Consider the following 16,563-nt stretch of genomic DNA (forward strand, 5'->3'; position numbering starts at 1 on the left):
ACTCGGTACGGCACGCTGGGAAGAACAATCTTTCCCATCAGGCAATTCCGGTACTTGTTGCAAACGTATACTTCGTGCTCTCTGATCGCACACCACTTATTTATCTTTGCGCTACCAACCAACGTCACCACCACATCAGGTAAACTCGCATTTACCTCCGAGCTCACGGTGGTATCCAACACACATATGCTGATGCGCTGACTCGAGCTCAACAGCCATTGCGCATGACCTTCAGAAGCCAGACAGGGTTATCTCAGTCTTCACTAGATGGCGCAGTATGGGCACGACAGATGTGGGGACCAGTGTGGAAACCGCACGAACGGCGCGAGCTCGTCGGTCCCACTCCGGACCAGTGATGGACCTCTGTGCTACCCACGTGGATTTGTTTTGGCGCGCGCCGAGCGTGGTTCGCTGGAGAGCCGCTAGGGCACGACGCGTATGTGAAAAAGGTCCGTTCCATGTTAGCACCGCGAAGCAACTGTGGCTATGAATGGACAGATGGAGAGAGGACAGCGGGAAGGCGGTGGAAGGCAGGGGGGGGGGGGTGCCTCGTGGATCGGTTTCGGTGGGAAGTGTGCAGCCATCCGCAAGGAAAGTCCGCCCGAAAGCCCAGGGATAACCTCAGGACAGCATATGTAGTTGAAGGATTCGAACCCACCACCTCCCAGTCTTAAGCAGGACCTTGGGACCACCACTTAACCATGCCACTGGTGGTTACTACGTTGCACGTCACCCTGGTGACACTAAAATGTTGGTTATTTCACGTTAGTTCGCTTGGCTCGGTGGTTAGCGTACTGGCCATGTCACGTCGAGACTGGGAGGTACCCGGGTTCAAATCCCCGAAACTGACAAACTTGCATAATGCGTACTGCGATACATAAAGCTGTTGCAACGTAACCGCAAAAAGGAACCCCCGCTCGGTTTCTTTGCCCCCCTGCTTGCTTGCGGTTCTCGGCAAGCCACTGCGGCCAACCATTAGGCTCCTTATCACAACATTTGCCTGGCTCAACATGAACATCGACATCAGCATACATTGCCAAAATCCATGTCCACGCTCTCTCGTCGCTGGATGGATTGTACATTGTATATCACTGTCATTCAATACTCTGAAGGAATTGAAGGACCGTGATTGTACGTTTAGGTATACCGTCGACCATCACTGCCGCGTGTACGACGCTCTGCAACAGCAGTGGTGTGTCTGCGATAGGGTGCCTGGCCTGCGACAATGTCAAGCGCCACAGACACCCGATACAGATGACGTCATACGCATTGAGGTAGGCGTGTCCGACAGATGCGCGTAAGCGAAGCGCAGCAGGACTGAGCCGAATCTGAAACCGCGTGGACCAGGAGCGCGGGGAGGACAGCGCTCATCCACGTCAGAGGGCCACGTGCTTTGAACGATGCAGAGCCGTTTATCGAGAGAGTTTGGCCATTGGGAGGAGCCTGTTTTAAAGCGCATCACTTGACGTCACACGACGGGCGGTGCCAAGGCAACATCACCTAGATAAAGCCTGCGCATTGCCTCCGCTCACTCTTTCAATTAAGAGTCAGAATTCGTCTGCTGCTGCGATTCACCGTTCTGCGAATTGAAGAACCCGCAAATGATTGCAGCCAGTGTTTTACCCAGAATCCCAAGAACGGAGGGGTGTTGCAAAAAATTGGGGTCATTATAGCCTAACATATTATTACCGACACATGTGTCTAAAGCTGAAATTGCAAGGGCATCCCCAGTAGAGGGCACACTGGTGGAAAAGTTAGGGGGTGTTACTGAACATTTAGGGGTGTAGGGGGGTCTGGATAAATCACTGATTGCAGCTCACCTGGAACCTGCAGACCTCAATATTTAGACAAAAAAAGCGCAAGACGCTTTCCAGAAAATCAGTTTTGAGAAAGACCGAGTTTTTCCAGACCCATTTCCAAGTTGTCCAAATACTACGCGGGGACGTTCAGTCACAACTCGCCCAACTCGCAGACGACTGTGGTTCTTCGCCATGGCCACGACGGCTGAAAGCACGTTCCCGATTGGCTACGGCCGTTGAGAACACGATCCCGATTGGCTGTCACGTCATGTCATTGTCACGTCGACGAGCGCGCAGGCTTTCTGTATCTAGGTGGTGTTGGCCAAGGCCAGTGGACCATTTTGGAGCCGAGCTTCTATGAAACCGATTGAGGAGAGACAGCAGCCAAACCAAAAAACAAAACCACTATCCACATGCTGCTTTTTTGCTTCTTCTGCTAATGCCCTTCGGTGCCGCGCGCCAAATATGAAATCTCCCTTGCTCCAGCACTGCAGGTTGGAGTGGAACTGAATGGCTTCCATTCGAGGTCTTGAACCGGTTCCAGGGAAACGGTTCAGTTTCAGAGTACAAAAGAGAAGGAAAGAAAGTAGGTTTGTACGGGCCAATAGTGTGCATGTATGTACATATTAAAAAACTCTGTATTATAATAGCATGTATTACTGTGATATACACCAACTTTATTGAAGATGATGAATGTGGAGTTTCATCGCCAAGCTGTGATATACTTTGGTTGTACTTGTGTTGTGTATATTAAAAATGCACGTTGTAAAATTTATATGACGTATTATCGTAATATACTACAAAAATTAGAGGTTTGCGAATATTGAAATTTTCAAATATGAATATCAGTAAAATTGTCCTTCGAATATCGAATCGAATATCACGAGTTAGGATAAAGACTTCTAAGAGTCAATTAAGTTAAGAGTTAAGTTAATTAAGCCGCAAAAACCAGCATCGTCAGTTGTGTTCTGCTGATCCTTAGGAAAATGCCCCAAGTGCTAAGTTACTGTATTGGCTTAGCATAGGGCATACGTGTTTATGTGCACGTGTACATTAAAATTATTTTTACAATGAAACAATGTGCTGTTCGCATGAGGCAAGCTGGAAGCCGTAAAAACAACTTCCACTTCAAAAATCTTTCACAAACAGTGAACACCTATGTTGGCATTGTAAGTGCTGGTGAAACAGACAGAATGGAAGCAGGGCTCTGAATGGAAGTGTAGGGTAATGACATGTTCAGAATGTGGGATGGTTTAGTGATGAGCACATCTGAGAAGGAAAATGAAGGTGGCAAGTGCTCTCTTCTTGTACTGACAATGCCTTGCATATTTGTCGTGTAGGCAAGAAACAGCACGGTTTCACTGTGCTCTCACGCCTGACGTCACGCGTGAGACGGTCGTTCCTGATGGTAATGCCTAGCTTGGAACAGCCTCATCAGCCCAGTAAAACCGCGATCCTCGATGATGCTGTATGGCTGTGCTCATCATGCGTGATTGTCTCCCCGACGTTCTTGTTCAGCGCTTTTCATTTCACGACAAAATCTGAGCGCGCGCCTCAGAACTTTGTCGCGCCGGCGCCGACGCGAGCGAACAAAATCGCTCCATGCGGCTTGCTAGCATCTGTAACAACAATCAGTGCAGTTTAAAATGACTTTGCAGCGTTGTCATCATCCTAGTTGGCAATTTTTAACATACGGTGGCACAGCGCCGGAGTTGGAGAAACTATGTCGAAATATCGTCACGTCCCACTCCTAGATTATCGCAGTCGTCGCACGCGACCACAAATCCAAACCGAAAGCACGCATTCGAGACGCGGGTTCTGGCTGTGCATGCAGTGACACGGAGAACAGTGGTGCTCAGCTCAACGCCAAACAAATTTCTATATTTAACCGGAATTTCACCGAACTGTACGCCTCATACGAATGTCCAGAGTTCGTTTGCAGTCCATTGAAGCCTCGACTGCGCTGACGACGCATGAACCGTACCGCGGTTCCGCGTTTGGCTGGGGCGGACTTACGAATGACGGCTGCACACAACTGTGTACTAGTTTCGCTTTCGGTTTCCGAACGTGCACTCTTAAAAAAGAACTTCACCACATAGCACGCTCCTAGCCAACCATCAGCCCGAGTGACAGCGTTCTCTCCACTGATTTGTTGAAAACGGGAGGCGTACGCCTTTTTTGTGACAATTATGCACAAAGGTTAATTGTCACAAAAAGGCGTACACCCCACGCTTCCCACAAATCAAGATTGATAGAGGTATTACTCTGCACAATGGTTGGCCTTCACCGTGCTTTGTGGTGAAGCTTTGTTTTAAGAGTGTGTAGCGACGCATTCGCAGGTGAGCGTACCTCAGAAGCTCCGCGCGTCTCCTTGCAGCTGTTCCGCTGTTACCGTAACAGCTTTGTAATACGCTGCTACAATGTTGCACAATGATGTACACGTTGTAATGTACACATGTTCACGTTTTCGTGGTCTTAGGCATAACGGAAATAAATGGAAGATTTCCTGTACTGCCGATGTAGCCAGTGTGTTTCAGCCCCACGTGATCTCGGAGCGGAGCTCATCTTGTTGTTCAGCAATCCTGAAAGAAATACGACACAACGCAATGGTGACACTGCTGTCATGGTTATGCATTCACATACCTGTCATGAGTGTGTGCTTCATTGTAGCAGTTTCAAACACCTGAGGTTACAAATACCTTTTACTCAGATATTAGTGGACAAACTGGTTGTTATGAACACTGTGTAGCACTGCAGGATATGACTCAATACAAAGAGGAAAGACTAATTAGCTTTCAGACAACTGTACATATGGAACACATACAGGTAACATTTGCATGTATAACTAAGGTACTTACCTAGAGCTGGAGAACCTTTCCTAAACCCAGTGGTGCAATGAAGCATGCACCTATTTGGAGCGGCAACAAGTGTGAACAGCTCTGGCACTAATGCATTCAAGAACGGCTACACCAGCGACACGATTCCATGAAATTTATGTACAATTATTTGATGATATCTGACTCAACATGATTTCTGTATTTACAATGACACATTACTAGCAATAGTTTCAGAAGCCCTAATAGATTGCCCTATTCAGGACAGCGCTATCACAAAGGTCTGCGAAAGACTTTTGGATGGCCCTGCAGAGGGCGCTATTGGTTGGAAGTCGTTCGAGCACAGATTTGATCTCGGCGTTCCCGCCACACTTGTCCAATTGGTTGGCAGAGAATCCTGCAAGGGACCGAGACGAAATCAAGTCCCACGGAATCGCAAGTAGAGCAGAAGTAATGACACAGTGTGTAATTGCTATACCGAGTTGAGGGGGCGCCGCGGTGCATTCCTGGGAGAGACAGACCCGGCCCAACTGCAGCAGTAGTATGGACACGTCCTCGGACAGTGGAGGGAAAGCCTTGCACATTCGTACTAGTGCTGGTAGTGAGGGGAGAAAGAGTAGTGGCCTCTGGTAGCCTGGCAACACTGGAAAAGCCAATAACAAGGGTGACCGAGAGGAGTAGTAACCAGAAAGTAAGTGGTAGCATGAAGGTCCCTATGTACAAGTGCTGGACTGTGCGTGGGATCGTTTCGCTACTTAAGTTTCCGTTGATGCTGTCCTTAAGCACATCCTTGCTAAAGCCCTTTCTCTTTTCTCTCCCCCTTTCCTTTTGCTGATAAGTGATAAGTTATAGCGTGATACTTCTGAAGACGTGAGACATCCACAAGGACTGCCGTACTGCCTATGAGACATCGTGTGGCACAAAAATTAAATGTCTGATAATAATAATAATAATAGCGTTAAATAATGTACTTGATTAATATATTATAAGATAAATTAATCTTGCAGTTGATTTAATAGGTAGTTGGTATGTCTCTGGTAATTTTGGTAATTTGGTCTTATAGTTTTGTTGGCTGTAAGCAAGACATGTAGTTCACCTACTGAGGAATCATCTAGGAGAGGTGGTTAATTGTGATGTTACAGTAAGGCTCTTGTTGCAGCTTGTTCTTGTTGCAAAAACAAGGAAAATACTGCTCAGAATGAACGTTCTGCGCTTAACTGGAGGAATGAACATGATTTCATCCTCAACAGCAATGTCTCGCAAAGTTGAAATGAACATAGTGATACCCTGTTGACAAAACGGAACGTCAACTGTCAATGAAATAAAACCACGAGGTACCAAACAGCTTGAGATTTTAACCTTGATAACAGCCCAACTTACCTCCCAACAGTGTGTGTGTGACATTAACACACAGTCTTGCAATGCTGAGCGACTTCGCAATGGAGTACTGCAGACACAGATAAGAGGCAAGTTCTATGGCAAACACCTTGAAAACAGGACACGAAAAACGCTGTTAGCACCATACATCATAAACATAGCCACGTTACAACCTGTTTCTCAAGCTGTGGCTGACTCAACAGCTCGGGGATAAAATCCAAGCAGATGTGCATCGAGGGTATTAAAGACACAGAAACTGGAAGCAGTTCACTTGGATAGCCCTGTAAAAGTCACACAATGGAGTAGTAGCAGTAGTAATAATGATGATGATGATGATCACACAATGGTAATGAGTAAGCTTAGCAAGGCTACTGATACATATTATGGGATATGAATGGGATATAGATGTCCCATATCCCATATATCTATATATATATATGGGATATATGCCTCTGGATATGAATACCTGAAAATGCACCAGCCTGACCAAGTTAGGGTCCCCTATGAACACTTGGTGGAGGTGAGTGCATATGAGGGTCTGGATTTCTCGCAGGTCAGTCAGGAATCCGCTATCTTTCATCTAAGAGTGAGAACAGTAAGCATTACAAAAATTTCACAACTAGCTTACAATTAAAAAGACCGCAAATGCCAAGGTAAGCACCTTCTCTGTGTCCGTGGCAAGACAGCATTCTAGCAGGATCTGCACAGCTGCGCTCTCTTGAACGGCAACGAGTGCCACCCTCAGCTCTTCCCTGTCCTTGTCCGCAGCGTCACCCTTATCTGTGACCACCGGGTGCTCCAGGAGGTGGTGGTTGAGGTGAGTACGTGACGCTGCCAAGAAAGCGTGCAGCATGTGCAGCACCAGTTCCAGCAGTGGTGCGCACCTGTAAATATTTAGATATTTTCCTGCCAAGAGAAGACGTAATACGGGGAAACTCACCGGAACACCCTAGTATCGCACCGCAGTACATGCAGCGGGTCCATGACTAGATCATCGAGGCAAAGAGGACGAAGCTGGGCGTGTTTCGGAGGCCTCAAGGCATTTGCCGTCATGACCCACAAGCGCCGTGGGAACACTTCATTGAGCCGCCACCACACCTGTTTCGCACGTTCTATTACCTATAAAATCAGTGTCGACTTCAATTAGGCTCAACCAAATGATCTGTACTGTACGATTTCTCAGCTTCTGTTACAGGCACGGCAAACACAATAGAGAGCACTTCCAGAAGATGATTTTGCTGTTTTGTTCCTTTCTTTTTAGAGTTCCGAATGAAAGCTAGCAAACATTATTGACGCGCTTAAGAAGGGCTACTTTATGAGCTTAAGAAAGATTGCTATAAAAACACTAAAAAGGTGCTGCACAAACACCTTTGGCCTTTGGAAAAGTTGATGATCACGCACCTGTCTAGGGGTTCCCTCTTGAAGAAGTAAAGGCAGATTTGTTACGAGTGGCCGAGCGTAAGGCCAGAGTTGATGAAGAGGCAACGTGTTCAAACGGTCAAGCTGCGACATCATGTCGATGGGGCACATGTGCAGGCTGCAGAAGGCTATATAAAATCCCAAGCAATCCCATCAGTCAATATCGGGGCTCACATATTACAAATATGACTTAGAAATTTTAATCTACGGTTACAAAAACCTAGGAGCTTTTCTTTGTTTATTCCGAAGTTCTGGGAGTTGTAGAAGAGGGTGCCCAAAATCTTGCAAGTATGTCAGTTTTCATAGAAATGTCATATCCCCCCCCCCCCCCCCCCCCACACACACACATGGTGGTTGACTCCATGTACACTAAATTGAAAGTTAGCCCCGCTAAGTATGCATTAATGAGTTCAGGACGTTTTTGAGACAGTGTACCACAACAGTTTCAAACGTGTACCACACTCGTACCTTGAGCCAAGCTTTGAACGTTAGAGGGCACACGAGGACCCAGCCGAGGTCCAAATCGTTGACGAGGTAGAGACGTGACCGACGCCCCACTCTCTCCACGCAGCCAGTCATCAACCATGCACAGTTGCGGGTAGTGGGTAGCCAAAAGACGTAAGAGGGGAGGGAACAGTCCTGCGAAGCGCTCGTCGCGTTGGGCAGTCACTACCAGATACCGCATCGGCAGCTGAGCTAGAAAATCACCACTGTAGCGTTTCACCTGTAATTATATATATATATATATATATAAAAAAAAACATAATAATAATAGTAATAAATATTGTGCCAATAATAATAATTATTATTATAATTTTATTTGTGTCCAAGAACAGTAGTACAAGGAGGAGATGAGGCACAATGCAGATGTATCAAGAGAGGGCCACAACATGATACATCAAAAGGGGGGGACCCAGGTTTGCATAAACACATGTACTAAAGTATCCTGCAGGTTGTGCTGTTTACACAAGCATTTACTTGTACAATGGACACATACCTTTCGCCCAGATGCCACAATAGCCTTCATGTTGTTAAGTCGTGTATCTTCATACAGAAGTAAGTAATAAAGCAGTAGCAGCTGAGGAGCCATTTGGTTGCTGCAGTCATCACCCAATGTTGGAAGGCCTGCGCAGGATAGTGTTGCATTACTGACACGGGAATCGGGCTCTATTACTCAAACTAGCTGTACTAGTTTGGCAAAAATGGTGATGTAATTGCGTTCGCTACCAAACATGCTAGTGTGCATTTCTACATATGTCTCAATGAGGGCAATTCACCGGGTAAAAATTGGGTTTCACACTAAAGAGGCACCCTTCAACTGGGGTTTAAATTCGGGGGTTAAATCCTAAAACTTTAGGCTCTATCCATAGACAGCACACAAAACTCCAGAAACAGAGGAAAAATGAAACTTTAAACTTGTGACAGAAGGAGGTTAGACAAGGTTGCAGTTAGATAAGCGCAACAACACCTTTTCATATGCTACACATTTACAGCTTACCTGCGAGAAATGAAGCACGCTAAAGATTCTCTCATACCTGATGATGTCGAAGCCTGCTTTGTAGAGGTGTCCCCATTTTGCAGCGAATTGCCAAAGACAACAGAAATTTCATCCTCGGTCAAAGGCTCGTTCGTGGTGTCGTGAGAGCCTTTAGAGCTGGGCACTATTACGGAGTTGACGTACACTTCGACCAAGGCTGGCAATATGGGATGCAGAGGTGGAATGCTTGCGCATATCTGCTTATACACCCAGTCTTTAATTCTGACCTGAGGAGGAAAAAAAAAAAGCAATATATCGTGGATATGAGTTGAGCGCGACTTTACAGCTGAACAAAATGCTGGGTACAGGTAAAAGGAAAGCACCCATTAACCGTTTGTACTACAAGAGAAGAATGCTTCTCTTGCTTCACTGCTTAATAAATGCTTCTCTGCGATTGCTGGAATAGCAAAATGTTTAATTAAAGCGTACCTTGTATTTTGTGAAGGCTCTGCTTTTCAAGAGCTGGTAGATACAGTGCACTGGAAGGAATCCAATAGTGTTGGAACTCAAGTTTGGTGTCACCGCCACCTTCACTGCATGCGCCGTGACGACCTGTAAAGAGGAGCACAAATTACAAAACTGTGAGACAGGCATGTGAAACAGGCATATACCTCTGAGAGGGGTACAGGGTTCAGGTTACACAAAACTTGAAAAAAGAAAAGAAAAAAAAAGACAACACAAGTTAGGACGAAGAAAGTAGGAAGTCACTGAAAAGGTTAGCCGGCTGCAGGACTCGAACCTACATCTTCTGGATTACCGGTCCAGGGCACTATTAGGACTGTTCGGTGCTCCAGCATCAGAACACCAATTTCCATCATGATCAACACGTTGGGAGGCAGTAGAACAGTTGGAAACGATCCACAATACCATTTATCCATCACCGCTTTCTTCGATGCTGTTTTCTATGTCGCTACCCGCCCACAGCTCACTGTCCTCTGTTCTGTCTAAAGCATTAGGCTAACCACGCTTTTTAAAAGCGTGCATGACAACAACCCCAGACACAGTGCACCAAGCATCCAAAATTCGCTGCACTGACACAATCTTGATCTCACCCTGTTCACACAGAGAGCTGTTTTTATTGTGACTGTGTTACTTAAACATTAGCACCTAATATATTAACAATGTGAAGTGAGGTAAAAATAAAATTCGACCGATCTGAACATGAAGAAGAAATAGCGGAAGAACGCAGCGTAGATGACGTGCCTGATCAGTGAATAGCTCCTGAGTGAAGATGTTCTTCATCTTCGAAAGGCTGTTCTGGCGAATGGGGATCTTCATCCCCAGCGTGGAACAGACAAGCTCAGTAATAGGGGCAACCTGATTTCCATGAAAGTGAATGGCAATGAGCAGAAGCATCTCTCCAAAAGATGCGTGCACACCACTAGTCCTGAAAAAAAAAAGGCAACTTAGGCACTTGAGGCTTTGTATGTATTTGTTCTTTCTATGTGTTCCAGCCTTTGAACATCAGTTCTCTCGCGTTAAATAAATTATGTTTAAGAAGAACTATATATTGGTATATTTTCTCCCAAAACTGAACTATTATTTAATTTGTTTTTCATTAAACCAATATATAATATTCTGCGTCATAACACTTTTCAGCAGTAGAAGTTTTTGTTTTCCTTGGCTTTTTAGACTCTTTTTAAAGAAAGGAGTCGTAAGATTCGTGGATTCGGAAAATTCTGGATTTGCCCCATCTCTACTTTCTACCAAACGACATTCAATGTGTAGGAGAAAAAATGCCACAGATGATACTAGTTTACGTCACGCTTAGCTCACCGTCCAAAATAGCTCTCCTCTTCCATGAGCCACTGGATCCACTGGATGACTTGTTTCTCGTGGTCCAACACGAGCGAAGGGCATGCCAGGAGCATGCACAGCCCCAGAGAGACAAAGCGTATACCCGCGGGACTGGGTGGCGGGTGAGATGTAAGAAGACGCACCAGCACTACGATTTCTTCTTCCGTGAACCTGTACCCGCAATTAATTAATTGATGAAAAATGACAAGCATCAAAACAGCTCTGCCACTGTAGCGTACTTCAGCCCTGCGATGCCCCTGAGGGCGCAGAATAGCCGGAGCAGGGAGTTGGCTTGCACCACCCTAGAGTCAGCCAGATCTTGTTCCTTGGAGCTGAAGTTGAGCAGGCGCTGCAGTCGTTGCAGAAGTTCATCCCGCAGAGCCTGTAGCGTTGTATCTTTACCGGATTCCCCTTTCTGCGAGTACACAAAGAAATTACAGGCATAGTTCTTAAGTGCGACAAGACACGGACAGAAAGAACTAGACACAGACAGGCACTAAACTACAGTCGAACCTCGACATACTGAAGCTTACGGGGAATGAAGGTGTTTTTTGTTGCATCGAGTCCGGCAAAATATGGCAGAAATAAGGGTGAGCAGGCAAGCGAGCTGGTGAAGGGTCGACGAAGGCATACCTTGAGCTTGAGGAAACGATAACACACAAAGAAATAGACAAGACGAGGCTCAAAAACCAGCAAATGAAAACATTTATTGATCAGGAAAAGAGTCGGGAGGGAGAGAGGAGGTTACAAAGGGCCTCCTGGTTTTGAGCCTTGTCTTGTCTACTTCTTCCCTCAAGCTCAAGGTATGCCTTCGTCAAAATATGGCAGCTAGTTGTGGCAGGGAATAAAAATTATTTAGCTGTAGCACGAAGTTCGTTGTATGGCGTTTTGTTATATCGAGGTTTGACCGTATTCTAAAACACACACACAAAAAAAAATATGGGTCTCTTTCCGGTAGAAAGGTCCGCGAGGTTCTAGGCATAGAATTTAATTTGATGACTTCTAATTTAATTGACCTAGCTGTTTTTTGCTTAATTACAATTGATTAGAACTGATATCAGTCAAATAAAAGTTCACTGATACAAACTGGTCAAATTAGGCTAATTAGTTACATTAATTTAATAGCTTTAATCCTACACCATACTGTAATGTCAGAACATTACAGGAAATTTGTTTCGATTGGAAAGAATCATACCAGAATAATAAAAAAAAAGAATGCTATGCAGGTAGAAATCAGATTGATACACCAGTTTCTTTTACCTTTTGACAGTTCCGGACGTACTGTGCAAACCAAGTGCGAACTTTGTCGTCACTTCCCAACAAAATGCCGCTGACAAATGCCACCAGGTCTCCGGAAGAAGGTCCACCAATGTCGGATGCATCCCCGTTACAGTGAGACAATGTCAAGAGCACCGACAGTCCTGGCATGCGGCACATCTCAACCTGAAAATAATGTCCTGTGGGTGCTGTTCCATCTATGCAGCACAAGACATGTTACATGACGTTCCCAGGGGAGAAGCATGTAACTATCATGTTTGTTCACGCAAGCGACATCCCCAGAATACTCCAGCGGAAGGTGAGCAAGACGTCATACTTTCCGCTGCCACGTGAGCGCGAGTGTGCAATGTCAGCAGACCACACTTGATTGTTTGTGTGTACCAACACAAAAATAAACATAAATAAATAAATGTCTTTTCAAGCTCTTCTAACCATGGGGGATATTGTGCGGCTCAACCAGAAGATCTTCCATAGCAGACGACAGGACCAACGGTGTCGTCTGCTATGTATGCAATGCACCGCTCCCAATATTCAAGCGCCGTAAGATTGCTTAACACAAGATGCGGCAGAACTTCCACTCCGTGAGTAGTGTTTGCTTTTCCTTCCACTAGAATATTCTGTGGTGATATTGCTTGTCGGAATATGCGGTATATGACTACTCCATTTGTAAATTCATGAATCCCTTGGTAACACGAGCAGATATTCTACACACTTACAGCCTTAGCTCGTATCACAAGAGCCTGGTGTGGGTTCATCTGGCAGAGAAGATGCAATGCTTGCATACGAATGCATCCCCACGACGTATCCTCATCTTGCTTCTCACCATTCGATATTAAGGAGAGACAAACTGAGAAAATATGAGCAGAATGACACAGTATATGTTAATTACTATGTGCTGCAATACAAGCAACATAAACAGAACATTAGTTGTGTCCACTTACCTTCAGAGAAACTGTCTGGCGCATTTGCAATGAGGCGACACAACAAGAACGGACCATTTTTCAGGTGTATTAGAGTCTCAGCAATGTCTTGGATATGCAGTATCCCTGGCAACTCTTCAGTAGAATGCAAAGATAGAATAGTGTCAGTAGTACCAATGTGATAACCATCGTTACTAACGTAGCATATGACACACAGGATATGACTTACCTGCATGAGCAATGCACATCACATCCGACACTTCATCCAAGTAGACATTATTGTCAAAAAGGTCTGAGGACTTCACACCAAGTTCTGTGCGGCTGTCTTTGGTCTGCGTGTGAGAATAGGTTAGTTGTGATATGTCAGTACCACCAAGCAACAGTGAGAAGTAGAGAGTATTCGCTACCTGTGCAATGAACGAGAGTAACTCGCTCAGCACCAGACGAAGTTTTCTAGCTGCGTCGCTCCTTTCAAACTCAAGGGCCAAAGAATTTTGAAGGGATGATGCTAGAATACTGTCTCCGGGATGGACCCCAAGTTTTATTCTGCAATATCACAGAAATATTACATTTTCCCCAAAGTTTCCTTCGTCACAAGAACTTGTGCTTACCGCAACTGTTGCTCTTTCTTCACGTCTATTTCTAATGCATGAAAATCTATAGACAGCAGTGCAACTAGAGAGTTCACTAGCTCAATTCCGGATAATATTTTCAGCACGGTTTTCTTTTTCTGGGACCATTCCTTTCGCTGATCCAGCGGTGAGCACAACGCCATGCGTACCAGACATGGCAAAAGCGGTCTCAGTTCCCATTCAGGAAGAGCAGACAAGTTATCCACGTCTACTTTCTGAATTGCATCATAAGCCCTGGGTGTTACTGATACCCTTTCACGTTCATTACTAGTGATCTTCAACATTTTGACATCACCATAATAACCGGCAGCTCAAAAATACCTGCCGGCGAGCACCAAATCGACCAAATCCGACGCAGATGACGGCGACAGCAGCGCCAATCGACAATGTGAAGCGGCGAAACAGTGAAATCCTACGGGAAGAAAAAAAATTCTACGGCTTGTTCCGTGTAGGGCACTCATATTTTGACATATTTTGCGTTATACAACGATTCCCAATCGACGCTTCCCAGTTTAAAGAAAGGTGGAAAGAAAAGTTGTTTGGCGGGATTGGTATTCGGTAGAAACAGAAATGGCGAACATCGCACGTGGTGTTGATCCTTCATCTGCTCTAGGAGCTGCAAGTTTGTTAACTAGACCAGCCTCTGAGTTTGGAAATGATCCAACGGTGGAATCACTTTGGGCTATCAAGGCAGTGGAACACATGGAAGTATACTTCAACATTCTCAAATCGGTTGATACGAGATTTCTCAAGCTGACACCGCATGACGACAAACTGTATTCTGACTTCCGAGCGCAGTTTCCGAACTTAAACGTCAAGCTTCTGGTTGAAGAAGACCTGAAGAGCGAACAGTCGAAAAAGGAATGGCGCGAGTTCTGTATGAGTTACCAGGAGGTCGTCGAAGACTTCAATTTCGGAACTATGTTGAGGTTGGACTGCGCGTTGGACTATGCTGAGGAGAACTCCGTCGTTGTACCCCGCGTTCAGTTCTACGCTATTGAAATAGCCAGAAACCGCGAAGGCCACAACGGTGTTATAAGAGAACGTTATGCCAAGGGAACCGCCAAAGAATAGGCGTCATGGATGTTCAAAAGAGACTGACACTGTTTTTGAACGAGTTTTGTGCCGCGAATGCGATCAGCGAAGCGCCTGCAGCGGAAATCGTAAGGACCCGTTCGAAAAATGCGAATATTAAAGCCGACTGTCGCATTTATGTGCGTCCAACCCAGCTAAGTGCGTTTCAAGAATGCATGGACCGTTTTATCGAACAGGTGCTGAAATCCAGCACCACATGGCCAATTCCTATAGGAAAATGTAGTTTTCACGCAGAAACATCCTACATTGAAATGTGGCTGCCAAGAACTGTTGCCTTTAAGTCACATTTAAAGTCTCTCACACAAGATAGGAAACCTGTAAAGTGTGGCGGTGAAGTTGCCTTTGTGTATGTTCCTTATGTCGAACCATCGTTCACATCCGTGAGGACAGAAATGCTTGCAGCATACACAGCTGCCTGCTACAGCAACGAAGGGTTTCTAACGAGCATTTACGTGCGAGAAGCGAAAAACATAAATGTGCCCACTACGGTTACCCGCATACAGCACACCGATCAGATCCAGTTCATGTCGGACGAGAAAGTTTCCGAATTACTCCAGCGATGCCAGTATTACGACAGCACAAGCGGAATGCTGAATTTACGGGAGTATCTCCAAAGCAAAGGCGGCAAAGCTGTTTCTGGATGTGACACAAATGTTTGTTCTGTCAACCAAGACAGCGTGGCGTTCAGAACAGCTGTGTCGCTGTTAGATGTTGTTCAGAGCCACTTCAAGCAGTTGCCAGATCTTATTGTGCACGTCGTGCCACATGGAAAGAGCTTTGTAGTTCAGAACGCGGGACTTATCTTCGAGCTACTGTGCTCTCTACTTACAGAGAGTGCTATCTGCCGGAGACAGCAATACCTCATCCACGACTGCGTTTCTGCGCCGGGATGCGACTCTCCGGAGAAATACATTTCACAAACGAAGTTGTATCTGAGAGAAGCCTTCGTACAGCGCTGTCAAACAAGAAGCGCCGAGGATCTTGAACGTTCCATCAAGATACTTGCATGGAGCAAGCTGGCATTTGAAATCCTGGGCTCAAAGCAAAACATGAAAGTTGCACTGAAGCAAGCAGACAACTATGAAGGCAAAGGAGGACTCTTTGTCCAGTACACATCTGCTAGGATATCGGCTCTGCTTTCAAAGTACGAGGATGAAGTTGCGAATGGTATGCGTTTTGTGCGAGATCCCTCGCCAAGAACATGAAAGCAGATTATACGGTGCCTTGTGTTTTACCCCCCACCCCCAATTTGCATCATTGTCATTTTACTGTTTTATGGCTCCAATTTTACCCCTCCGATTTTTGGGAAAAAAAGAAAAGCTGAAAACACGAGGCCCTATCGATCAAGGTAATCAATCTTCAACTGATGAACTCTTCTACTTCCAGGAACATACCCTGCTTTATCTGCCATAGAAGATGTGGACTTCTCGGCATTGGACTCTGACCTGGAGTGGAAATTGTGGCACAGTTTGGACTCCTGTAAGCACCTGCTCGAAAATATGCAGCTGTGTCGAAACTATGTAAGAGTAGAGGTACATGCGCACAAACTGTGTGAAGAATTGATAGCCATGTGCCTTGCATTTGGTGCCTTCTACAGCAAGGTCAAAGTGTTGGTGGAGCCTCGGCAGCATCTTCTCGGAACGGTGATGGCACGCTTGTGGCTAATCAAGGGTGTGCGTGTTACGCTTTGTAGAATGTTGGAAATCCTGAGCTTGCAGCCTTTGGACTGGATGTAGTATTCGATCAACCTAAGTACGCGGGTTTACTAACGATTAATTAAAGGAGCGGGCCATGTATCTGAAGTGTGTAATCACCTTATCTTACACACTGCCAGCGGTCGTTTTCTTTGTGCATCACTTTCTACTGTTACACCAT

At 45.6% G+C, this 16,563-nt stretch overlaps 3 protein-coding genes across 3 annotated transcripts; 2 read left to right on the plus strand and 1 right to left on the minus strand.

The window, feature by feature from the left end:
- Positions 1-4,774: 4,774 nt before the first annotated feature.
- On the minus strand, positions 4,775-13,956 carry LOC135371045 (integrator complex subunit 2-like). Its single transcript, XM_064605016.1, has 21 exons — positions 13,573-13,956; positions 13,369-13,507; positions 13,191-13,293; positions 12,983-13,096; positions 12,758-12,888; positions 12,024-12,206; positions 11,003-11,178; positions 10,743-10,934; positions 10,170-10,353; positions 9,396-9,518; positions 8,965-9,193; positions 8,427-8,554; positions 7,898-8,153; positions 7,412-7,557; positions 6,951-7,129; positions 6,672-6,894; positions 6,477-6,590; positions 6,184-6,291; positions 6,014-6,119; positions 5,112-5,276; positions 4,775-5,030 (listed from the first exon to the last, which is right to left on the minus strand). The coding sequence occupies exons 1-21, from the start codon at positions 13,875-13,877 to the stop codon at positions 4,876-4,878; spliced, it is 3,459 nt and encodes a 1,152-aa protein (XP_064461086.1). The 5' UTR covers positions 13,878-13,956; the 3' UTR covers positions 4,775-4,875.
- A 100-nt stretch (positions 13,957-14,056) lies between these two features.
- Positions 14,057-14,667, plus strand: LOC135371052 (protein PBDC1-like). Its single transcript, XM_064605026.1, has one exon. It carries the CDS (start codon positions 14,164-14,166, stop codon positions 14,665-14,667), a length of 504 nt encoding a protein of 167 aa, XP_064461096.1. The 5' UTR covers positions 14,057-14,163.
- Positions 14,668-14,672: 5 nt separating this feature from the next.
- Positions 14,673-16,541, plus strand: LOC135371047 (DALR anticodon-binding domain-containing protein 3-like). Its single transcript, XM_064605020.1, has 2 exons — positions 14,673-15,855; positions 16,075-16,541. Exons 1-2 carry the CDS (start codon positions 14,673-14,675, stop codon positions 16,422-16,424), a joined length of 1,533 nt encoding a protein of 510 aa, XP_064461090.1. The 3' UTR covers positions 16,425-16,541.
- The last annotated feature ends 22 nt before the right edge of the window (positions 16,542-16,563 follow it).

This window comes from Ornithodoros turicata, chromosome 10, assembly GCF_037126465.1.
Source record: "Ornithodoros turicata isolate Travis chromosome 10, ASM3712646v1, whole genome shotgun sequence".
Taxonomy (NCBI): domain Eukaryota; kingdom Metazoa; phylum Arthropoda; class Arachnida; order Ixodida; family Argasidae; genus Ornithodoros; species Ornithodoros turicata.